Genomic DNA, 24,510 nt, shown 5'->3' with positions numbered 1-24,510 from the left:
CGGCTGCTCCGCCCCGCCCCGGCCACCGCCTCCACTTCCGCCCGCCGCCCCGCGCCGTAACGGCTACCGGCAGCGCCGCCATGCCCCGCCTGCCGGCTCGGCACTGATTGGTCGAGGGGGCAGGCGCGAGCGGCCCGAGACGGCGACTCATTGGGCAGACGGCGGGGGGGCCTCAAGGGTGAAACGTTGGGGTGTCCTCCGAGGTGCCTGCGGCCACGCAGCAGGGCGAGACTGCCCCCTGGCGGACGGGAGGAGCGAGACAGCTGGCGAGGGAGGGGGGGTCACCCGGGGGAGCCGCGATCCAGTAACCCAGCACCGGGCAACCCGCCCCGGGACTGCCTGCGGCAGAGCGAGGGATGTGGCTGGGGGACGCTGGCGCATGGGGGAAAGGGATGCGCGGGAACACGGGGCAACGGAGACACGAGAGAAACTGGGGTAATGGGGGAACAGAGATGGGGAAACTGAGGACTGGGGATGCAGGAAACTGAGGCGCGAGGATGGGAGAACTGGGGCAGCCCCTTTCGCAGCACTGAGTGCAGCACAAAACCATGGATGCCGAGTCAGTTCGGACTCATGGCTGTGTATAAAACCCCAAGTACAACAGCGAGGGGATAGGGGGGACGGTGGCCACCAGCCAGGCAGGGGACATGCTGGGATCCTCTGTCCCCAGCGGCAGGGGTCCATGGCGGGGTCCTGGTGGGCTCAGAGCAGAGTGATCTCACTGGGCGGCAGTGTAAGCCTCTTCTCCCGAGCGCCGAGCAGCATCTCCATGTGCGCGGCCACCACACGGCACAGCTCCAGACCCTGCCAAGGGGTACATGCTGTGTCACTGCCAAGGAAACCCCGTCAGGACACCCCCAGAATCCCTTCAAAGCGTCCCCTACCTGCTCCAGCTGGAGCTGGGTGATGCTCTGGGCCAGGAGGTCACCCAGCGTAATCTCCACGTAGGGGGAGCTGGACCCGGCTGTGGGTCGCTGTGTCCGCGTTGACTGAATCTCCTTCAGTGAGAACTTGGCTATGGGCTCCTGGAGGGGGATGGATGGGGGAGATGGTCCACATGCCCCGGGAACACCACTGAGGGAACTGAGGACCAGAGTGGTGCTGATGAGAGCAGTATGGAGGCCAGCAATGCAGCCACACTGCACGAGGTGCCCAGCTGGGGCCAAACCTGGGGGTTCCCATCCCCTGCAGAGAGGGAAATCACCCCTCATCTGCCATCACATCTCATGCGGCCACCTGGCTCTGTCCCTGCAGAAGGAGCAGGGGAGACATGGCACCCACAGGACCATGTGTCCCCCCACTTACATGAGTCTCCTTGCTGAGGAAGTTGAGGCCGTTCTGGTTGACAGCCAGGATGCAGGGTGAGACGATGGCGTTGTTGCTGCAGCTCTGGATATAGAAGAAGGATGAGCCAAACATGGGGTAGGCACTCAGCAGCCCTGCAGGGTGGAGGACAAGGTCTCAGCGCCGTGAATATTGAAATTATTCCAAAATCCCAAGGAACAAGTGATAGGACAAAAGCAAATGGCCTAAACCTGTGCCAGGGCTGGTTTAGGTTGGATATGAGGGACAAATTCTTCCCCAGAAGGGTTGTCAAACTCTGGTTCAGGCTGCCCAGAGCAGTGGAGGAGTCTCCATCCCTGGAGGGGTTGAAGAGCTGTGTAGGTCTGGTCATGAGCGACATGGTTTAGTGGTGCCCTGGCAGTGCTGGGTCAAGGGATGGACTTCACAGAATCAACCAGGTTGGAAGAGACCTTTCAGAGCATGAAGTCCAACTGATCACCAAACCCTATCTAATCAACTAAACCATGGCACAAAGTGCCTCATCCAGGCTTTTCTTAAACACTTCCAGGGATGTTGACCCCATCCCCTCCCTGGGCAGCCCATTCCAATGGGCAATCTCTCTGTGACTTGATGATCTGAAAGGTCTCTTCAACCAAAACAATTCTGTAATTCTAGATGCAGCATCTCGCTGGCCCTGCTGCATCCCAGGCTTTTGGGCCAGGCCAGGTTGTCCCCACAGAGATGCCAGTCAGCAGCATCATATCGCAGCCAGCATCTCATCTTTGTTGACATCACATCCCTAGCAGCATTGCCTCCTGGGCAGCACCACATTCTCAGCAGCTTTACATCCTCATTAGCATTCTGTCCTCATTAGGAAGACACAATCAGCATCACATCCCCAGCACCATCACCCCTCCAGCAGCATCATGTGAATTTGACTATACACAGAACCAACCAGGTTGGAAGAGACTTCCAAGATCATCAAGTCCAACCAATCACCCAACCCTACCTAATCAACCAGACCATGGCACTGAGTGCCTCATCCAGGCTCCTCTTAAACACCTCCAGGGACACTGACTCCACCACCTCCCTGGGCAGCACATCCCAATGGCCAATCTCTCTGTCTGTGAAGAACTTCTTTCTAAGATCAAAGCTAAACTTCCCCCTGCACAGCTTGAGACTGTGTCCTCTTGTTCTGGTGCTGATTGCCTGGGAAAAAAGACCAACCCCCACCTGGCTTCAACCTCCCCTCAGGTAGTTGTAGACAGCAATAAGGTCTCCCCTGAGCCTCCTCTTCTCCAGGCTAAACAACCCCAGCTCCCTCAGCCTCTCCTCATAAGGCTGTGCTCCAGACCCCTCACCAGCAGCATCATGTCCCCAGCAGCATCACATCCTCATTAGCACAGTGTGCTTGTCAGCACTGCATCCCCAGGAGCATCACCTCCCCGTTACCATCACCTGCCCATCCTGTGTCCACTCACCCAGGAACTGTGCCCTGGCCTGGTGGGCACTGAGGGCCTGGGTTTGCTGCATGTGCTGGGTCACCATGTGGAGCCAGGACTGGGCCTTCAGCAGGCGGAAGAGCTGCGGGGGGATGTAGTCCTGCATCTCCCTCCTGCAAGGAGCCCGAGGTCAGTGCTGGCCAGCAGGTCCCATCCCCCCAGGACGTCCCCCACCGCGGGCCATACGTGGTGGGGATGTGGTGGTGGTCCTTGGCTCGGTGCTGGAGGGCAGCCAGCTTGGCCACGTGTGGGAAGTGCTGCTCCGCTGGCCTGGCCGGCGGCAGGACAGTGAACAGCCCCTTGAGGTAGTCAGGGAGAACCTGGGAGGGGACAGAATACAGCCATACGGCTTGGGGACAGGGCACGCTTCGAGGGTGTGGCGTGAAGGCGGTGCCAGGGGTAGCCTGGCAGGGTGGCCAGACCTGGTTGTAGTGGACAGTGACGTAGAGCTCATTGTCAAACTTGAGGGGCTGGCTCCAGACCACGCGGCGGCACCAGAAGGTGTAGTTGCTGTCCCTGCGCTCCGTCTCGGCGGCCACGTCCAGGACGTATTCCCGGCGAGTCAGCGGCCGCACGCTCTGCCCTGTGCCACCCAGGGAGCTTCAGCATGGCCACCGCCTGTGTCACCTGCCCGTGGCATGGCCGTCCTGGCCCCGCCAGCCCCTCACCTCTCTCTGTCACCACGAAGAGGATGTACTCATCGAGAGCCTCGGGCTGCTGCAGCCCCATCTCGCAGCACAGCTCCTCGATCACGTCCAGAGCCACCTGGGCATGGAGACAGGCAGCTGGGACGATGCCACAGCCCTGTGCTATGCTCAGGGCCACCAACGGGTCCTGCGTTTGGGCTCGTGCCATGTAACACGCCCTCCTCCCCCCGTTTCCCAGAGAACAAAGGCCCCAGCTCAGGGACAGCCAAGGCATCTGCACCCTCAGGGTGCCCACAACCAGGGGGTCACCATGAGCCAGGGGTACACCAAATCTGTTGACCCTTCCAGCTCACCGAGCACGTCTTGATCTTGAGGTGCCTCTCGATGCCTCCAGGCAGGAGGAAGAGCTGGCGCTTGGCGCTGCGCCCAGCCTGTGCGGTAGGGACACATTGGGCTGCAGCAGGGGCTTCCTGCTCACAGCAAGACCCCAAAGGACACCCCAGGTCCCCAAGCTATTCCATGGGGATCATCTTGTATCTTGCTCATGCTGCCTGGGTGACCCATAATCCCCCCACCCCACATGCACAGAGCTGCTTCTCTATTGGGATGCTCCTGAAAGGGAGCCTTAAAGCTATGGCCCTGGAGAGCAGATCCCCAAAAAGGCCACAGACACACCCCACACCCCTCCCAGCAAGGGGCCATCGGCTCAGTCCCATGGCACTGTTTGTAGTGGATTCTGAGCCTATGGGGAGAAGATCCAGAACCTCCAGGGGGAATCTCAAGCTGGCACCAGACCTGCCCTGTGCCCCATAGGCACCCAGAAGCACTCAGCCTCACCACCATGGCCCTCAGCTCCATGCTGCTGGGGAAAAGGTTGCGGCCTCCAAACTGGAATGTTTTCCGCAGGTTTTGCTCACAGGCTTTGGCGATGCCTGGTGGGGACAGAGAGCAGGGTGAAGGATGGGCCTGAGCCGGGATGTTGGCTCTGCTAAAGCACACCTGGAGCCTGGTGTGACCGTGGTGGGTGTCCTTCCCCACCCTGCTCCCAGCACCCACCCTGGAAAGGCAGCTCAGGGTGGCTGCTGGCGTTCTGCAAGAAGGTGAGGAGGAAGGGCCGGAGCACCTCGGAGCACTTGTAGTAGGCAGCAAGAATGTAGAGGAGCCTCCAGCCCTTCTGGCAGCTGTCCCTGCCAGGAAGAGCCAGGGCTGAGCACCCATCACCACAGGGAACAATGCAGCCTGCTTCAAGGTGGGGTCCCTAGGTCTCCCTCCACCTTAGAGCAGCTCAGCCCAGCCAGGGACACATCTGTCCCCAGCGCCAGCCTCTGCTGCCCGGGCTGGAGTGGGCAGTAAGGGTGCAGCGCAGGGACTCACGGCTTGGAGCTGGTGTTGTTGGTGATCTGCTTGATGACCTGGCAGTACAGCTCGTCCCGCAGCACCTCATGCTCTGCACACAGCTGTGGGACAGGCACAGCTGCCATGTGGCTGCCACCCTCCTGCCCAGGCCACCCCCAGGACTCACCACCCCGGGGGGGATTTACCTTGAGGATGGTGCAGATGGTGTCCAGATCCGTGTGCCCCCGTGGAGGGTAGTCACCCATGAACTTCATCACAGCTGGGGACAGCAAAGCCACAGGTGAGCCAGCTCAGCCTGTCCCTCCCCAAGGACGTGCTCCTTTGACTTTGGGCAACATCTGGGCACAGGGGTCAGTGGGACTGGAGAGGCTAAAGACCACCTGGACCACCCAAATTGCCTACCCTGGTCCTGCCCCTACCTTCTCCAAGGGTGGGGGTGGGGATTGCTGTCAGGCAGGGCGACAAGGTGCTTGTGCCCCTCCACCTACCTTGGAATGCCTCAGTGGCCAGCTTGCTGATGCCACCATCCATGAATTCAATGAGTGACTCCTGGATAGGGATCTGAAGGGGAAGAGGGTCAGCTTTCATGGACATCCAGAGGGATGGGATGGAGGTGGAAGGGGAGCTCCTGAGCATGCCAGGACCTGGGAGGGACCTACAGGTGGTGGCAGGGCAGGGGCACCCCAAAGAAACCTTGTTCTCCATACCTTGGTGAATGTCAACATCTCCAGCACATTGTCCTTGGTCCCACAGGAGTCCCTGCAAGACGGACAAGGGGAAAAGTGTGCAGGGGCATCCCTGCCATGGGGTGTCCCTATCCCACTGCTGGACACTTACATGGTCCCATGCTGTGCCACACGGAAATACTGCTGGGCAAAGGCCAGCATGGGGCAGGTCCCTGCTCCAGCTGCCAGCTGCTCTCCCTCTGGAGCCTCCGTGAAGGTGGTGCTGGAAGGGGACACCTGCAGAGCGGGCTGATGGGCACTGGGCACAGCTGGCCCCATGCTGGCAACAGCCCCAGAGCCAGAACCCACCTCAGTTTTCCGGTCCAGCTCCTGGGCCACGGCTGTGGAGGCCACGGCCACAGCCACGGCTGCCGAAGCTGCCACCTTGCCCTGCTTGTCTCTGGGTTCCTCCTTCTTCTCCGCAGGCAAATGGACGAAGTCAGGAGCTGCCACGGGCTGGACAAACTCAGTGGGGAAGAGCCCTGACCTGCCGTGGATGGCCCCGAACTTCCACCCTGCACCAGACAGAGGGTGGGGATGGTCCCAGGCTGACAGCCCTGGGGGTCCCCCCCAACAACCAGCATCTGTCCTACGCCAGCATCCCAGGCAGTCTCAGGGGGAGGGGCCTGGCTGCGGATTTGGGGTGGAAATGGCTGCAGTTTGGCGTTGCTTGAGGTAAAGGCACAGCCCAGAGGGCACAAAGCCCCTTGTCTGCAGCGACGTGGGGTAGCACCCAGTGCCACCCAGGGTGGGAATTGCAGGGCAGCGTCCTCCTGCATTGGGTCTATGACAAAAGGAGTCCAAACCATCCTACTGAGTGGTGAGAGGGGCAGGATCCCAGCCATTGCCCCAGCAGGAGGGGACACAGCTCAGATGGTGTACACACACTGGGGACACACCAGGGACAGTGTGGCACTTACCAAAATCCTGGGTGCCTGACTTCAGCTCCTCCAGGTACATCACCTTCTTGCGGACCACGCAGCCATAATAGTGGTCTGTGAGGACAGCATGGGGCCGTGGGGCATCACAGGATGTAAGGCCAGGGCATGGTGACCTCTGAGGCCAGTGAAGCCACCAGTCGTGCTGACCCAGTGGAGGGCTTTTGGGCATGGGGGGCTGCGGGAGGCTGTTCACCTCTCTCAGGATTCTTCAGTGGCTGCAGGTGAATGATGTCCCCTTTGTGGAAGCTGAGCTGCCTCCTGTCCTCTGGGCTGTAGTTCCTCACAGCCACCACGTACTGGGAGTCCTGGACACAAAGGGGACTGGCATGGTCTGTGTACCCCTGCACTCCCACACACCCCCACATCCCAAGCAGCACAGGGACTTCAAGCACCCTGCAGCCACAGGACCACTCCAGGCTGTCCCTCTTCAAACTCCTCCTCATCCCAGGCATGGTCCCATTTACAAAGTGCCCTCCTCTGCCTACCCCCAGCCCCGCCAAATGTGGGCACACAGGCAGAGTCTAGCCTCCAGCACATGTCCCAGGCAGCCCCCCCACACCTTCCTGAGCTCTGTGATGAAGTGGTCGACCATGGCCTTGACCTGGGGGGCTTTGGGGGAGAAGAGGATGAGCTTCTCGCTGCATAGGTTGAACTCCAGCATGTTCCTGGACGGGGTGGTCACAAAGAGCACCTCGGCGTAGCTGGGGCAGGGTGAGGGGAGGCTGAAACATGCAACACTCACAGCACCCATCCCACCCCCACCACCCAGGCTCCTTACCCCTACCTGTATGCCCGCAGCACCCGCAGCTGCTCCCCGGGGACATTGGTGCCTTTCACCAGCCGCAGCAGCTTGACACCAGTGTGGGACACAGCCAGAATCTGCACACCTGTACCCACGCTGCCCTGGGTGCCAGGACAGTGCCTCAGCTGGGGGGACACAAGGCGCCCCTCACACCTCCCCTGCTCCATGGCCAGAGCCTCACCGTGGCGGGGAAGAGGCGAGAGAAATAAACCTCGCAGCCGTCCCTGGCCGCGGTGATGATCTCCCTCTTGACGCTCTCAGTGGCCACGGGGCTGAAGGAGTCCAGTTTGTTTTCAGCTGAGGGGAGAAATATCCCTTAGTGAGGGGCTAGGGGTGTGAGACCCTCAGGTTTGGGCCCCTCCAAAGTGTGAGGCGCAGGCTAGGAGCAGCAGGACATAGGGATGAAAGTTACCAAAGAGGGATTTCAGGCGGAGCCTCTCCTCCTGGCTGATCCGGATGCAGGTGTCAGAGAGGGTGTCACTGAAGATCTGGAGAAGGGGTGAGGAGCAGTGGGGCAGCCAAGACAGGGAAGATACCCCAGCTCCTGGGGCACCCCCAGAGGGGCTTTGGGGCTAGCTTGGTGCCTTACCTGCCGGAAGATGAGGTCAAGCAGCAGTGGGTTGTTGATGCTGTCCTTGGGGTAGAAAACCTGCCAGGAAGGAAGCCAGTGTGGCACCAGCAGCACCACCCACCCCACAGGGCCCTGGCTCATCAAAGAGCACTGTGACAGCCACCTGTCCCCGTGTCCCCCCCTCCCACCCCCCCCCACCCACACCTCTTTGCGGATGTAGATTCTCCAGGGCACGTTGTGGTAGCTGTAGAAGTCCTCACTGCAGCTCCGGTGCAGCTGGGTCTGGACCTGCTGCCCCTCAGATGGCAGTTCCCGTGAGACAGAGACTACAAAGGGACAGAAAGTCCTGCGTGTCCCTGGGGAGGGGACCACCAACAGCCCCTCTCCATACCAGGAAACTGAGGGGCCCAGCTGTGGGGTAGGGAGGGTTTAGCAGGGCACAAAGGCGATCCCATGAAGATGCTCTGGAGCTGAATGTGTGCCTGGCCACATTAAGCATCATCTAGTGCCACCAGGAAGGAGGAAGTGCCCCACCCTCCTCTGGCCACCCCAATGCCACAGTGCTGCCATGTGATACCTGGGGGCCTCATGGCTGCCAGACGCCCTGGTGGTGCTCGCAGCTGGTATCTGCTGCTGGTGACCGGCTTCACTGTGGCCACCAGCTCCCTGGGCCCCTGCAAGGCAGAGAGCATGCTGTGGCCAGGGCTGGTGGCTCCCTCAAGCCTGGCACGGCGGGCATGGGGTGGCTACGTTCATACCCCAGCTGCAGGCACCTGAGCTGCTGAGAGCTGCTCCTTCAGTATCTGCATGGCTTCCTCATGGGGGTCCAGCTTCTTCCCAAAGAGCTTGCTGCAGACACAGCACCACACATCACCTGCAACAGCCTGGCATCACCTCTACCCTGGCATCTCTTCCATCCTGACATTGCCTGGACCCCCAGCATCACCTGCACCCCAGCATAATCTACAGTCTGGCATTGGCATTGCCTGCATCCCAGAATCACACAGAATACCAGGTTGGAAGGGACTCCAAGGGTTATCTGGATGAACCTTCCCCCTGACATCACCTGCCCCACAGCATCACCTGTACCCTAGTATCACCTGTACCCTGTCATCTCCTGCACCCCAGAATCACCTGTACCCAGGCATCACATGCATCCCAGCATCACCTTCACCCTGGCATCACCTGCATCCCAGCATCACCTGCACCCTGGCACCACCTGCACCCTGGCATCAAGGCTGGCACCTGCAGACAATAGATGTCTGCTGCTCTGCTGGAGGGCTGGGGTGGGCACCTGGGGGGCTGGGAGCCGCGTGGGGCAGGCTGGCACTGCCGGATGATGTTGCGGATGTCGTGTGTGGGCCGTGGGAAGTGCTCCGAGTTGAGCCGGGAATTCCGCACTGGCTCGCCCGGCCACCGCCGGCCCATGGGTGCTGTGGGGCCAAGCACACAGATGTGGGGGCCTGGGCATTGCCTTCATACCTTGGGCACAGTTTTGTGCCACGAGCCCCCAGTGCCACCTCCTTGCAATGGGGACTCCTTACCAGCTTTCCGCGAGTAGGGCCGGGGCTGGGCAGGACGTGCTGGTGCCCCTTCTGCTGCTCTGCCCTGCAAGGGACACCACGCCATGAGCACCCAGCACCCCCTAGCTGCCCCCACACCCTGGCAGAGCTACACCACAGCAGGGGCTGGGCAGGCCTTGCACCTCCCAGTCCTGCCCCACTGACCAAGGACTGAGGTGGCTGCAGGGACGTGGCTGGATCTGCACCTATGAGAGCAAAGGGGGAGAGCTCAGCATCCTGCAGCCCCACACTGGTGCTGGGTGCAGGATGCTCAGTGCAGGAATGTGCCTCATACCAAGGAGCAAGGATCAGGTTGAGAAACCAAGGCAGGGAGCTGGATTGAGATGCAGGATGCTCAGGGCTCTCACCTCTTGGCTGACGTGTGTTCGCAGGGACTGGGGGTCCACTCTGCTGGGTGTCACCACCACTGTCCCCACCTCCCACGCCACCTCCTCCTTTCATCCTCTGTGAGATGGCAGCTGGCTTCTCCAGCTCCTGGGGGACAGGCATCAGGGGATGCAGGCCAAGCCACTGATACCCCCAAAATGCCGGACCCCCTCTGCCTCGGGCAGTGGGATGCTCCTCTCACCCCATTGCCATAGGAGAGCACAGGGTCAAAGAGGCTGTCCAGGTATCGGTCCAGACCCTTCTGGCTGCGTGGCTCTCCAAATTCCCCTTCTGCTGGAAGACAAGGAGGGATGAGCTGTGGTGGTAGGGGCTTACCAGCATGGCAGAGCTTCGCCAGCATGGCAGCAACTCCAGGGGGTCGTGTGGGATGATGCCCTACCGTGGGGGTGATAGGGCTCGGTGGATGGCAGCGTGGGGGCTTTCACAGCTGGGGGAGGAGGCACTTCATCCAAATCGAAGCCATGTCCCAGCATCCTGAGGAGAGGACATCCTCATTAAACACCCACTGGGTGCCAGATTCCCTCCCAGGACCTCGACCCATGCCTTTGCCAGCACCCATCCAGCCTAGTGCTGGTGCTTTCCTGCCAGGCTGAGGGTGGAGGACCCATCCCTGCCCGGGTACCTACGCCCGGCTGTCCCTGCTGTGTCTCCCAGCCCCCTCCCATGCGACGAGGAAGCAGGACTTCTGTTTGGGGAAGCCTCGCAGCAGCTCGAGGTCGGAGATGAGGTCCAGGACATAGTCGTGGCCAGCCAGCTCAGCCCACTGGGCACCTGCCTTCATGGCCACAGACCAGCCACGCCAGCCCTCCACCAGCCCCCTGCCAACAGCAGGACGCTGAGGATGGGCATAGGCTGACAGTGATGCCCTGGCTCTGCAGGGACACTCTGCCCGTGAGCTGGGGATTCCAGCTCCCAGATCTTGGGGTCACCCAAAATGGCCCCAGTGTGCTGCTGTGCCCCACGCTTGAGCCTTGGGTGGGAGGGTATCAAGCTGATGGGTACCTGTGCTTCAGGACATCCCCTGCCAGGTCCTCGCCAGTGCTCCAGGAGTGGACAGGGCAGGAGAACTGGTCACCTGGGGAGGGACAGGGAGTAATTGCCATGGGCAAGAGTGGCAGGGCAGCCAAACTGAGACTTAGCCTCGCTCCCTCTGTGTCCCCAGCCCCACACCGTTGAAGCAGTGGAGGTCCAGTGCCATGCTGGCTTGCCGACGGTTCGCTGTCCACTCCAGCAGTGAGGGCGGGAAGGTGCGGGCAGCGGCGGTGCCCAGCTGGGAGCGTGCCATGGCCTGCATCAGCTTGCGCTGGCACACCGGCTTGTAGCCAGCAAAGGCGTAGTCGGACACAAACCTGTGGGGAAGAGAGGATGCTGCAGGAGGAGCCTGGGTAGCATCCCTGGGCACATGCCAGGCTGGCCCTGTAGAAGGACGAAGAGTATCCCTGGAAGGATCTGGACAGTATCTTGGGTGCGTGTGCCAGGCTGGGCCCAGGAACCATACAGGGACCTCAAAGCATCCCAGCAGGATCTGGGTAACATCCTTGGCATATCTACCAAGACAGTCCAAGGGATCCTGGGGAAATCTGAGCATAGTCCCTGGGTATGTGTGCCAGGCTGGCCCAAATGGAACTGGAGGGACCTGATGGGACCTGGACAGCATCCTCAGACACATATGCCAGGCAGAGTGCCCCAGTTGTGTCCCCGGGCACAAGTGCCAGGCTATCCCTGAGGTTCCCAGCTATTCCCAGTCCCAGTCCCCAGCCCCGGCTCACTTGAGCAGGTACTTGTCGAAGGCAGCAGAAGGGGAAAAGGCACTGAGGCAGGCAGCCAGCAGCAGCCAGCCCCGCTCCTCGTTGTTGACGTTGGTGTTACGCCAGACCTGGTTGGCAGCTTGTGCCAGGAGCTCGTCCCGCAGCCCTGGCACTGACAACCCCTTCTGCACGATGTAGTTGCCAAAGAGGGTCTCCTGTGCACCGCCCAGCCCTGGGTCCCCCATGAACCGCAGGATCTGCAATGGGGACAGCAAGGTCCTCCCTCCAGCCCTGGGCATGGAGCGGGTAGGGGACCAGGGTGCTGGACCCTGTGCCATCCCACCTACCAGCTGGAAGACGCTGAGTGCCTCGTGGCACAGATCCTCATCCAGCCGGGTGAGTGGGGCCGTCAGCGGGGCTGTCAGCATCCCGAATGCTGGTTCCTGTGGTCACACCAGCACCCGTGGCTACCTAGGCCCCAGGGACTGCCTCAGGCCATAAGGAACCAGCCCTATAGTCCTGAGAGTGCTGTTGATGCTGGATGGGGACTATGGGGCTGCAAAAGGGTTGGGGTGCAGGATGGGGCAGTGGGGGAGGGATGGGGTCAGGCTGTGCTGGCAGCACCAGAGATGCAGGCACCTCGGTGAGGCTGAGAGCAGAATCCAGCCCCAGTGCCCTCCAGGATGTCAGGGACTGGGAAACACATGGCAAAAACAGAGGGCGAAGAGGAGGAGGAAGGGAACAAAGCGACCAGAGCTGGGGCTGGGGTCCCGGGAGCAAAGCGACCTGGTGTCCCGCCCCAGCGTTTCCGGATCTACCCCGCGTCGGGCGTCCAGCAGGGCTCCGGCGGGTCTCTCTCCAACAACCTCAGCTGGGTTCCCCCGGCTTCTGGAGACGACAGGAACCCGCGGGGAGGGAGGGAGGCGGCAGCCAGCTCCCTGCGGCACCGCAGCCACCCCAGATTCAGCCCCTCTCACACCCCATGGCACCCCCGGGGCCGAAGCCGGGACAGAGCCCGGTAGGACGGTGTGGGTGGGGAGCCGCGGCGGGGACCCTGAACCTAACCATGCAGCCACGAGCAGGGTGCTGAGGACTCCCCAAAACCTGGGCCACGGTGGATGGGCCACGGTGCCCACCTTACCTGGAAGTGGACCCGCACGTACTTGGCCATGGAGTAGTCGTTGATGTCGAGCGGGAGGGTGAGCTGCGAGTCGGGTATCAGCGCCGGCGGCGGAACAAGGACCACGCAGCCGTCGTTCACCCCCCGGGAGGCTACGGCACAGCGGGCAGCTGCGGCATGACCGTGGGGATGGGGACAAGGGACTGGGAGTGTTGCCGGTAGCCGTGCAGGACCTGCTCACCTACGGCAGCCTCCAGCAGCCCCATGAGCTCGGCCGGGATCTCCAGGTGGGTGACGTCCACCACCTCCCTCCTTGTCAGCTCCTGCCGGACCAGCACAGGGATGCACCCCCTCACCACACTGCTCTCTGCCCCAGCACCCACGGGTGCCTTGGCTGACAGCATGGACATGGGCGAGCACATGGCAGGGACGAGAGCAGAGTGACACGGTGTGGGCTCCCACCAGTACCACACCCCCGCACCCCGTTACCTGCTTCACCCTCTCCTTCTCCTCCTCTGCCTGCCGGCGGGCATCCTCCTTCCTCTGCAAGCAGAGCAGCCACACTGAGCCCCCACTGGGAGGAAGACCTGGAGGCACCAGGACTTCCCTGGGCTGGTATTGCCTGCCCTCTCCCCCTCTTTCCCCCAGCATTGCCAGGTTTTCACCCCAAAGAGGTGACACTGGGCACGGAAGAGATGATGGGGATGAGGTCTTGTGGGGCTCAGCGGCTTTGCGTGCTTCTGTGCCTTCTGCAGACCCACCACTGAGCATGCAGCAGGGTGGGAGTGGGCACCCTGAACCCCCCTGGTGCATGCCAGCCCCCACCTCACCTTGAGGTACCGCCGACGGTTCACGTAGATGTGCACCAGCGACCTGAACTTGATGAGTGTGCGCCGCATGCGCCGGTACCGCTGCCTGCGGGAGGGCACCTGTCATCCTCTGCCACCCTCCAGTGGCCACCCACCACCTCCCTAGGACCCCCACCTGGCTAGGTAGCCCCGCGCCCGGGTCTGCAGGAGGACAATCTTTCGGCGGAGGGAGCGGAAGCGGCGCTTGATGAAGAAGGTGCGAGCGTAGCGCTGGAGCGTGAGCGCAGCCAGGTGGTGGGCACGGGACCGCTTGCCCTCCAGTGCCTGGTACAGCTGCTCCTTCAGGAAGAGCTGGGAGCAGGACGACACCATGAGCCCCCCCCGCCTCAGCTGTCTTCTCCCATGGCATCGTCTGCCCAGGATGGTACCTTGGTGACGCCGACGTAGTACATGCTGGGGTCGACGGCGCAGAGATTCCTCAGCATCTCCACGCAGTTGGCTCCGTTGGGAATGATGCTAGACCACATGTCAACAAGGCAGCGGTACCTGGGCAAGCCCATGGCACCGTCACTGTGTGGGACCCCACCAGGCCTGCACAGCCCCTCCCTGTGGTGGTGGGCACCACTTCTGGGAGAGCAGCTTCTCCTGGTGCTGTGCACCAAAGCAGGGAGTTCCCAGTGGGGCAAGCACAGGAAAAAATGCTGCCCCCCCAAACGCCCATAAGCTCTGTGGTCTCCCCTCACCAAGATGGTGGTTCCCAACCCCCAGGCTCCCAGCCACCTGTCTATGAAGACGAGGAAAGGGATACGGATGGGGAAGCCTTCCTTGCGGATGCGGATGGTCTCCAGGATCCCTGAGTACCGCAGCTGGCTGCTGACCAGGTCAGCCTCAAAGAGCCCTGGCTCCTGGTGAGGAGATGGAGGGAAGTCTCCATGGCTGTGCAGGCAGACACCTGCCCACCGTGCTCCCTGTGCCAGTGAGGGCTGGCAAATGGGCACTGCCATGGGCAGGAGAGCCCCAGGCCCGCTCTCACCTTCTTGTTGTTGGGTTTGATACAGCGCACGAAGAAAGGGTTGCACCTACATTGGAGAGATGCCATTAGCCACGGGGCACAGGGGACAAAGCCAGCCCAGCCACCTCAGGCATGGCTCCAGCTGTCACCCTGCTCCCACCAGCCCAAGGTATGGGCTGCCTGCCCACCCTGCCCATCCTGACCTCTCCATCTTTTCCACCAGCTCCAGGAGTGACTGCTGGAACCTGGCTGCCACGGTGGGGGCCTTGTACCGCCGTGTCCTGGTGCTGCTCCTCCTGACCAGGCTCCTTTGCCGGGCCAAGACCTGGGCATGGCCGAAGAAGAGGTTGGCCACCACCTTGGGAAGATGAAAAGGGTTAGGGAGAAGGAAGATGGCCAGGGTGGTATGGCAGTCCTAAGCAAGTGGCATTCCCTATTTGCAGCTGGATCCCCAGAAAGAGATGGGGATGGGGATGGGGATGTGGAAGCACAAGAGCAGCCCACATGCCCACTTGTGCCAATGCTCCAGGGGTCAAAGTCCAGTGGACCTCATGGGAAGAGAGCAGAGTAGAGATGGAGGCATCCTCTGCTTCTTGTTTCCCGGGGCTTCAGCAGCCATAGGGAAACACGTCTGGTGCCCCCCAGCAATGCAGAACTGGGACCAGGCAGGGCCCTACCTTGGTCCTGCTGCTGAGGAACAGGTCCAGCACATCCTGACGGACCTGGTCATAGTTTTTATCCAAAAACTTGTGAACCTGGCAAGGAGAAAAACCTTGTGATGTAAAGTCTGATGGCAAGGTGAGGAGAGCAGCTCCAGGCTGGGATAGAGGTTCCCCAGACAGACCTCCTGTTGCAGGATCAACCCCATAAACCTCCTCTGTAACCCTCAAAACACTAGGTGGGTATCTCCTTGCCACATACCTGGTAGGTCACCTTCCCTGCATAGTGCTTGATGGTGAACTCAGGGAGGGGCATCTTTGGCTTGGTGTACAGTGGGTTTGTCCCATGGTGGTAATGACACTTCTGGAGGAACGTGTGGTCAGTGGCCTAGGGATGGATATGGATGTGAGACATGCGTCAGGCAGTTCAGCAGCCCTAGAGGTGCAGGCGCTGGGATGGGGATGCCTGGACAACTGGCCAAACCCTGCTCTCAGCTCCACCACTGAGTAGCTATATGGCCATGGGCATCTGCTGCTCTATGCCTCAGTTTCCCATCAGCAAAGAAGGTGCAACCACCCTTCTCTCTTTTACAAGGCAGCTAGGAAAGGGTTTCAGTGATTCCTACAAACACAAGTCTCCTGGGGGAAGCTGCACCAGTCTGGGACCTCCTGGGACTTGTCCAGCCTGGAGAAACACAGGGGCTCTCACAGGTTGTCCAGGACAGCCCAGGATCAGAGCAGACCTGAGCCATAGCATCACCCTGGGCATGATGACCATTTGGTGCTGCTATCCTCCTCACCTCAATACTTTGCAGCTTCTCACCTGGGGGAAGCAGCTCTGGTCATCGAGGATCCTGAGGATGCCATAAGGCTTCTGGGAGATGAGGTCGATGCAGGGCTGGTTGTCACTGAAGGGGATCTCCTTCCACTCAATCTGCTCCCGGATGTACTCCTCCTGTGGGGCCAGCAATCAGTTAGCTCCACATTCCCAGCCCCACAGCAGTGCTCAGTACAGGGCAGAGCCCAGCACCACACCCCAGCCCACCTGCTCCTCCTGGAAAACGATCTTGTTGAAGAAGAACTGCAGGTACTCGTTGGCATAGTTGATGCATAGTTGCTCAAAGCTATTGAAGCTGAGGTCCTGCAAGAAGAAGGGGTCATAGAGCTTGAGATCCCACAGCCCTAGGTGCTGGCAGATACAGGGATGGAGCTGGGATGGATCCTGTTCACCTCGAAGCCATAGATGTCCAGGATAGCGATGGAGAGGGCCTCCTGCCGTGGGTACACCAGCTTGTTGACGCGGTCTGTGAGCCAGCCAAAGAGCAGGGAGTAGAGGGTCTTGGCAATAGCATCCCTGGAAAGGGGAGAGAAAAGCAAAGCACTGGAGTTCCAGCATGGTACAGCATGGCACAGCATGGCACACATCTCCCCCAAACAGAGCCAGAACCCATCACAGCTCCACACTGAAAACAGGGCAGCCTTTGAGGCTTCAGTTTTAATCACCAAAGAGTCTAATTTCTGCTGGGGGACCTGACCATCCCTGTTTCCAGCCTGGTTCCTCATCTTCCTCCCTGCCCCTGGGGACTGGGAACCAGACACCCACTATAGTACAGCCCCCACTTCTCTCTACCTGGCATCCACAGCACTTTCAACAGTCAGGGGGGTAAAAATCTTCTCCCGTTGCGTTTCCTGGTTGAGGAGCACAAAACCAATGGTGGGATGTAGCTTTAGCACCATTGCTATGGCCTCCAGGGGCTGGGAACCCTTCTCCCTGTCTGTAGCCCCTCTGCACTCACCGTCACCTTGAAGGTGATGGCTTTCTGGAGACCTTCAGGGGACACTTGCAGCAGCTCAGCCACAGTCAGGATCTCAGAGGCGCTCACCACGGTTGCAATTTCCTGGCAGTCGGTCTGTGGGACATGGGGGGGAGGGGATGTGGTGATACCAAATCCACTGCATCCCAAACCAGGCCCAAGGGGCATGGCTCGGCTCGGGGTACCTCATATTTTTCAAAGTAGACGTTGCCCAAGTGGAGAACAGAGGAGAGGATCCGGAAGATGCTGTTCTGCTCCTCCACGCTGAAGCTCAGCACCTCCATGGTGTTGAGCAGCCGATGGAAATCCTCCGCATCGTCCTTGCCGGGAATCTCGCAGTTCCCACCCTGGAACGATGCACATCGGTGCCATCGGTGTGTGCCTGGGGCACAACCCACAGGTGTTGGGAGGACACCCTGGCCTGATCACCCTCCCCATCCACAGGTGGTATCCAGGAGGACTCAGGAACCCAGCAAGCAGCAGAGGGGAGGTCGGCAGGGGCCAGGCTACCTGGTTCAGGTAGTAGTAGGTCTCGGCGCCCTGCAGGCAGTATCGCTGGCGCTGCTGGGCAGGCAGCCCTGCCAGCATCTCGTAGAAGATGTGGTAGTTGCGCTCAGTCTTAGCCTAGAGAGCAGAGGACCAAGCTGGAGTGGTGAAGGGGGCAGCGTGGTAGGGGGCAGAGCTGAGGACCTCCCTCAGCACCCACCTGGAAGACCACACGGGACTTCTCCAGCAGGTACTGCGAGGTTATGGCGCCGCAGATCAGTCCACTGCAGGGGTGAGATGGGGCACCTGGCTGGCAACCTGGGCAAGGGCAGGGGCTGTGCCACCCCCACAGTACCCACTCCTGTCCCAGTGGTGCCCTTAGCACAGGTAGAGTCAGTTCCTGATCCCAAGTGCCTCCCACCATGGATGTGTGACCAGGCAGAGGTGCCCACACCCAGCTCTTCAGCAAGGGCTGGAGCTGCTGAACCCCAGCGTAATAGAGGGACAGGGACAGAGACCAGGGGAAGGCAAGGTGCTAGCCAGGGCACAGCATCCCTGCCCCTGCCCCAGAGACAGCAGCCACTGCAGGGTCCTCAGGTAACATTGCCTTTACTCCACCAAAGTATGTCCCCAAAAGTGTCCCCATGGGTATTTCACTTCAGAACCAAGGGACAAGGACAGTGAGACTGGGAGCTGGGTTGGGCAGCCCTGGGACAGGGGAGGGGACAGACAGTGCGGGTGAGGACCAGCATCTGTGGACATTGCCCAGCATTACTTACTCGTCCAGAAAGATTTCCACGAATTTCCCAAATCTGCTGGAATTGTCATTCCTCACGGTTTTGGCGTTGCCAAAGGATTCCAGCAATGGGGTCGCCTCCAGAATCTGCCGTGGCAATGGGGATTGCCAAGGGGTCAGCTTGGACACTCCAGCACACTACAGGCTGTCCCCATGACAGGGGGACTCCACTCATGACCTTACCACCCATGCCACCCTCCTTGCCACCTCCCGCCCCACGCAGACACCCATGGGTGCTAAAATTCAAGGTGTGTGCCACAGCCAGATCGCACAAGGGTGCTGGAGAGCACAAGAACCCCACGCACATGCAAGCACCAAGCTCCTGCCACCTATTCCCACTGTGCCCCCGTGACTGGGGTGACATGACAGAGATGCCACCATGATGCTCAGCCCCTTGAACTGTCCCAGCTCATATGTCCCTCTCGGTACCTCTATCTGCCATGGTCCAAGGGGAAGCATGGGAACAAGGAGAAAGTGTGAGCAGGAGATGGAGGATTGTGCAGGATGTTGGGACAAATGGCCAAGGGGATGGGGATACCCCCAGGGCAGCACCCTACCTGCGGGGCACTGCTGCGTTTCTGGCTGACTGCTGCTAGGAAGCGCAGGATCAACTTGGTGGCTTCAGTCTTCCCTGAGCCACTCTCCCCACTGAGACACAGAGCAGGGACATAGCCAGGGCCATCACCAGCTGAACAAGCAACGTGTGCCGCCCCAGACACACCCAGCACCCCATGCCCAGAGACACCCACCAGCCCCATGACTAGGCCAGGCTGGCAACAGCACCCTGTTTAGGTCAGTAGTGACTAGGGGCCATCCTGGGGGGACCCCACACCTGAGGACAGCCCTGTCTCACCTGATGACAATGCACTGGTTGTGTTTGGCATCCAGCACCTTGGAGTAGGCGACGCTGGCGATGGCAAAGAGGTGCCTAGGGAGGGGGAAGCATAGAATCATAGAATTGTTGGGGTTGGAAGGGACCTCAAGGATAATCCAGTTCCAACCCCCCCTGCCATGGACAGGGACACATCACACTAGGTCAGGTTACCCAGAGCCACATCCAGCCTGGCCTTAAAAACCTCCAGGGATGAGGCTTCCACCACCTCCCTGGGCAACCTGTTCCAATGTCTCACCACCCTCATGGGGAAGAACCTCTTCTTAACATCCAATCTGAATCTGCCCATTTCTAATTTTTCCCACCCCCCCCAGTCCTATCACTACATGACACCCTAAAAAAAACCCTCCACAGCTTTCTTATAGGCCCCCTTCAGATACCGGAAGACCACAATAAGGTCTCCTTGGAGCAGGTGAGGTGAGGTGGTGGTACTATGCTGTATGGGCACAGGAACTCTTGCTTCACCCCCAGCAACTGCACCATTCCAACATCCTGTGGCTGAGTGTCCCTGGGGGTCTGGGACCTCCTAAGAGCTGCTGTAGGACCCAGGGGTGGATGGTGGCATGTGGGTGGGAATGACCCTCCCCCCTCAAGCTGTGACAGCCCAGTACTCACGGGGGGTTCTCGCCCAGGGCTCTGCTTTCGTACTGCAGCACCTGCTCGGTGCCGTAGATGTTGTAGAGCCGGTAGGGGTTCACTGACACCAGGATGCTGCCGATGTAGGTCTGTGGGGGTGGGAGGTTTGGGGCTGCAAGTTCCTGGAAGGCCATGACTGCCCTGAAGACCCCACACTGAGGGTACCTGAGGGATGCCAACCATCCCCAAGCTTACATAGATGAGCTGCCGCTCGAATCGCATCCGGATGTTGCTCAGCACCGCAGCCTCCTGGAGGTCCCTGTCATGGGGCAGAGACTGTGTGAGGGGGTAGCAGGGAGACAGGAGATGTCTGACATCCCTGAGCCTGTCCCCAGCGCCTGGGAGGCTGAAGGGGTCCCCATGTTAGGATGGGATGGGGGGGGAGCAGTGGAGTGCACAGAGGTGTTGCAGCCTCTTTGGGTTCTGTGAAGCTGGGTCACAGTGGGTGGTGAAGGGGATGGGGACACTCACTCCAGCTGGGTCATGTCCTCCAGCCCATCCTCTTCTTTTGGTTCGTGGTACCGCATGATGGGCAGGCTGCACAATGACTGCATCTGCAAGGAGCAATCCAGCCAACTTCATCAAGGCAGGGCTGTGCCAACATCTTCCAACATCCCACCCAATCACCACCACCACCCCAAAAACATGTTCTGTGTCCCCAAACCAGAGAGCTCACAGCCAGGGACCTTGGGCAAGCATGACAGGTCCTCTGGCAAGTGTTGTTTGTTAGGGAAAGCAGCAGGGCTGGAAACAAGGATATGGAGCCACCAAGGGGGACATGGAACTGCCGGAGTGTCCTTGGGAACTGACTCAGGAAAGGCTGATCCCAAAAAGCCGTGGTCCCATTTGCTGTGGGGAGGGCAAAACAGGCAGAGGTGGCTGTGCCACCCCTGTTGCAACACTCCATGGGTCACCTGTACTCCCACAGGGACTTGAAATGAGTGGGCATTAGGGATTCTGGGGCAAGGATAGCACATCTGGAGGAGCTGGTAGAAAGGGCCTATGGTGGAGGCTAAGCCATGGGGAGGCTGTTCCTCACAGCCATGAACAGAGGTGGCACAGAGTGGATGGCACACAGGAGCCCAAGCTGGCAGGCAGCCAGGCAGTGGGCAGGAAAGCAGACACCTGCCAGGTCAGCATGCCACCTGCACCTGCCCCAGCCATAGATCAGGTCTCAGCATTTCCATACACCAGAGTCAAGTGTCCCCAGGGGGGCCGTGCATGGGGGGAACACACAACAGGCTGTCACCATCCCCCTACAGCCTGTTCCCCATGGCAGGACTCCCCTCCCCAGCACTCAGCGCACCCACAGCCACTTATCCCCCACCCTGAGCACTGCAAACCCCCCAGCACTGGTGGCTTTGTGCTCCAGTGAGCCAGCAGCCATCCCCAACGTGCCATCCTCATCCCTCCAGCTGCTGTGTCGCCCCCCAGCTCTCCCAGTGCTGGGCACTGCCACCCACGGTGATCTCCCCACTGACATTACCTTGCTGCGCCAGGGCTCTTTGGTGCCCAGGTACCTGTCCGCCCAGGGGTGCCTGTCCCGCCAGCCACTGCCCGCCGGCGAGCGCTGGCACAAGTATCGGCTGATGTCGACTCCTCTCTGGCTCGCCCACCGCCGGCTGCCACGCTGGGTGGGCTGCCGGAGAAGACCCTGCTCGGTCGTCCAGGTGTCGGGCATCTCCCGCACCCGCACGACGTGCTGCTTGGACCAGTGCTGCTTGTACATGCGGGACGCCCTCCGGAAGGAGCCCAACCTCTGCACCTGCGGCGTCACCACCGCGTAGCGTCCCGCGCCCTCCTCCCCGGCCACCCCATCACCCTCCATGGCCTCCAAAGGACCCAAGGCACGAATGCTGGGGCGGGGGGCAGCTGGAGACCCGGGGGCTCGGCTGTGGGGTGCTGGGAAAGCGGCACGGCGCTGCGCTGAAGGGCTCCGGTTGCCGCGTTGGATTGAGGAGAGGATGGGGCGCCCGGGGTCAGCCCAGCCCCGGCGCCCCGCCGGTGGGCTCGACGGTCTGCGGGTGCTCCCGTCCCGTAGGGATGGGCGTGTGGGGGAGGAGGGCGAGCGGGTAGAGGGGTGGCGGGTGGGTGGTGAGGATGGGGGGGCTTTGGCAGAGGCCATGCTCCCCACAATCAGCGAAGCCAAGGATTTCCCCACGGAACGCCTCAGGGAAGGGCTACGACCCCCTGTTTCGGCTGGAGATGGCCTCGCCGCGGGAGAGTGCGGGATCATCCCAGCAAGGGGCTTCCCGATGCGCTGGATGAAGGTTTTGGGCGTGCCAGGAGCGGAGCTGGGTGGAGGGGGCACTCCAGTGGGACCCCGCGAGGAACCCTGCCAGGGGGGCAGCTCCTCATCCCACGAAGGGCCAGCGCGGCCAAAGCGACGGCTGCCAGGGCGCGACGTCGGTGTCAGGAAGGGGTTCCTCTGTAACGGCTTCACTGCCTTGGTGGGGGGCTCGGGAAGCCGGGGCCAGGCCTGGGGGAGTGGCAGCCCGGGGGGGCTGCTCCGCCGTGATGGCCGAGGAGAAAAAGGTCTCCCTGACCCTGATGTGAGCACCCCTAAACGCCTCCCCGCCGGCCCCCCCGAGCGGGGGGCAGCCGGTGCAGGGTTGGGGGGCGCGGGGGTAAACCGCTGGAAGCTGGCCCCGAGGGAGGGAGATCGCTGCAGCCCCTCGCCCCGCATGCTGCCGGGGCGCTGCCGGGCTGGCTGCGGTGACGGGGAGTGGCCAGGGTTGGCGAAGGGATTACGAAGCGATGGTTGCCGGGGAGGTGGAGAGGGGTCCTTGGCTGGAGATGCTCTTGGCTGGGGGTCGCGGCCAGAGCGTCTGTAAGAGGGCTGGGGGGTGCGTAGGGAGCGGCTGGGGGGCTGCGAGAGGGACCGCTGAAGGAATTGCCCCAAAGGGCTCCCAAACGCCCGCGCTGCCGCAACCCGGCGTCCTGGGGATGCTGTGGGGCTGGGGGCTGCTGCCGCCGGTGGTGGCTCATACTCATCGTAATCATCCTCGTCATGAGCAGCGGGCAGGTGGGGAGACGGCAGGAGGGGGACATCCAGGCGGTCTCTGCCAAAAAGCTTAACCTGGGGTCGGGGGAAGAGCCTGAATTTCCTGTTGAGGGAGAGCTTGGAGGAAAGCGTCTCCTGCATGCCCCGGAGTGAGGAGGTATTGAGGATGGAAAAAGGATACTCTCGCTCCTCCTCCACCTCTTCCTCCCACTCCTCAGGCTCCTCAGCCTCAGTGATCTCCTCCAGGCCCAGGGCATAGGGGTTGCAGGAGGACTGGGCGTGTGGTGCCCACCCCCCCTCGCTGTACTGGATGCGATGCTCAGGGTACTCGTCCCCCAGGTACTCCCCAGCAAGGGGTTCCTCAAAGTCCTCATAGGGGTCCCCCCCATAGCCAAAGGGCCTCGCTGCCTCCTCAGTGTACTCCGGGTCACTGCTATAAGGGTCGTAGAGGGCAAGGGAGGACCTGTTGCCAAGCGGTCCCTCGTCTTCTTGGTCCATGTAGCCATAGGGGTGCTCTGGGGAGTCATCTTCCTCCCAGCCTCCCCCATAGAAGCCATAATCCTCCTCTGTTTCATAGCCGGGGTAGTCAGTGTAGGGGGTCAGCCCAGTGTCCTCGAAGCCATACCCTGCTGAGTAGGCTGGAGTTTGGATGTAGCCTTCCTCCTCCTCAGAGTAGCCATTTTGAGGGCCATAGTCTCCATCCTCCTCCTCGGCATAGCCATGCCATGGGCCGTAGGATCCGTCTTCTTCAGCATAGCCATGTCGGGGGCTGTAGGCTCCATCTTCCTTCTTGGTGTACCCACGGCGGGAGCCATAGGCTCCATCCCGGCGGCTGTAAGCTCCATCCTGCTCGGCCCAGCCGTAGCGTGGCGCCGGCAGCTCCGCTGGGGCTCGCTGGGAGCTGTGGTGGGACGGACGCCGCGCCATGCTGCCCTGCCTCTTCTGGCTCTGCCGCACGGTGCTGGGGGCCGAGAGCCTGCTGCTGACAGGGATATGCTTCATGTTGGCCCGGTGCCTGAGGATCTCGTCTTCCGCAGGGAATGGCAGCTTCCTGGCACCAATACGGGAGAGCCAGGCCGCGTCAGTCGCCCGGCCTCCTCCGGTCAGCCGCCCACGCCGGGAGAGCACCTTCCTGGCCAGCCAGCCTGTGGCGGCAGCCGCCTTGCTCAGCACCTGTGCCCGTGGCTTGAATTTCCTCTCCGGGCGCCGGCGGAAGAGGGATTCGCCGTTCTCGGCCGCCTGCCCGCCCCGCCGCAGCAGCAAGGATGGCTTCGATGGTGGGGAGCTGGTGGCTGCCTCCTTCCGCTTCTTGCCCACCTGCTTGAAGCGAACCATCAGGTTGGAGGTGGACTTGAGCACCGCCTTGTTTTTCTTCTTCTTCTTCCTCTTGGTGCTGTGCTTCTGCAGCCCCCAAAAGAAGCGGGAGGTGTTCTTGAACTGCCCCTTCTTGGGCCGAGGCAGCCCCAACTTCTTGAAACCCAGGAAGAGCTTCGAGGTGCTGCGGAGGTTCTGCTTCGTCCGGGCCTTTGGCGCCGGTTCCACCTCCGCTGCCTGCTCCTCCTCTTCCTCAGTGGGAATGGGCTCTGTAGGTGCTTTGGGCTGGTCCTTGGCCCCTTTCTTCTTCTTGGCATTGTTGCCCGTTAGTCCTGTTAGCAGCTTAGAGGGGCCCTTTATGTTCTTCTTGGTTGGTGCAGCATCACTCTCACCTTCCCCTTCCTCTGACTCCAGCTGCACCT

The 24,510-nt window shown here is 61.1% G+C and overlaps 1 protein-coding gene across 1 annotated transcript; it reads right to left on the bottom strand.

Annotated features, from left to right (window-relative positions):
- Positions 1-702: 702 nt before the first annotated feature.
- On the bottom strand, positions 703-24,109 carry MYO15A (myosin XVA). The gene is made up of 64 exons (XM_054390879.1): positions 21,257-24,109; positions 20,242-20,324; positions 19,966-20,029; positions 19,750-19,859; positions 19,096-19,170; positions 18,800-18,890; positions 18,672-18,677; positions 18,226-18,329; positions 17,667-17,730; positions 17,471-17,584; positions 17,146-17,307; positions 16,943-17,056; positions 16,777-16,835; positions 16,377-16,500; positions 16,192-16,287; positions 15,970-16,101; positions 15,409-15,534; positions 15,165-15,242; positions 14,691-14,845; positions 14,509-14,554; positions 14,256-14,380; positions 13,904-14,021; positions 13,651-13,826; positions 13,497-13,581; positions 13,156-13,209; positions 12,908-12,989; positions 12,688-12,818; positions 11,894-11,989; positions 11,568-11,803; positions 10,969-11,147; positions 10,801-10,873; positions 10,425-10,616; positions 10,178-10,272; positions 9,980-10,068; positions 9,759-9,885; positions 9,556-9,596; positions 9,373-9,436; positions 9,123-9,261; positions 8,587-8,677; positions 8,406-8,502; positions 8,033-8,154; positions 7,847-7,906; positions 7,670-7,745; positions 7,439-7,554; positions 7,240-7,358; positions 7,015-7,156; positions 6,649-6,760; positions 6,435-6,509; positions 5,824-6,029; positions 5,627-5,751; positions 5,497-5,548; positions 5,278-5,350; positions 4,975-5,048; positions 4,808-4,890; positions 4,490-4,620; positions 4,271-4,365; positions 3,787-3,864; positions 3,455-3,551; positions 3,209-3,369; positions 2,973-3,106; positions 2,766-2,899; positions 1,306-1,439; positions 885-1,025; positions 703-804 (listed from the first exon to the last, which is right to left on the bottom strand). The coding sequence occupies exons 1-64, from the start codon at positions 24,107-24,109 to the stop codon at positions 703-705; spliced, it is 9,588 nt and encodes a 3,195-aa protein (XP_054246854.1).
- Between the last annotated feature and the right edge of the window lie 401 nt (positions 24,110-24,510).

Source organism: Indicator indicator, chromosome 22 (genome assembly GCF_027791375.1).
Source record: "Indicator indicator isolate 239-I01 chromosome 22, UM_Iind_1.1, whole genome shotgun sequence".
NCBI classification, from domain to species: Eukaryota; Metazoa; Chordata; class Aves; order Piciformes; family Indicatoridae; genus Indicator; species Indicator indicator.
Note: the sequence above shows the minus strand (reverse complement) of the source record. Positions and strands in the feature narration are given on the sequence as shown.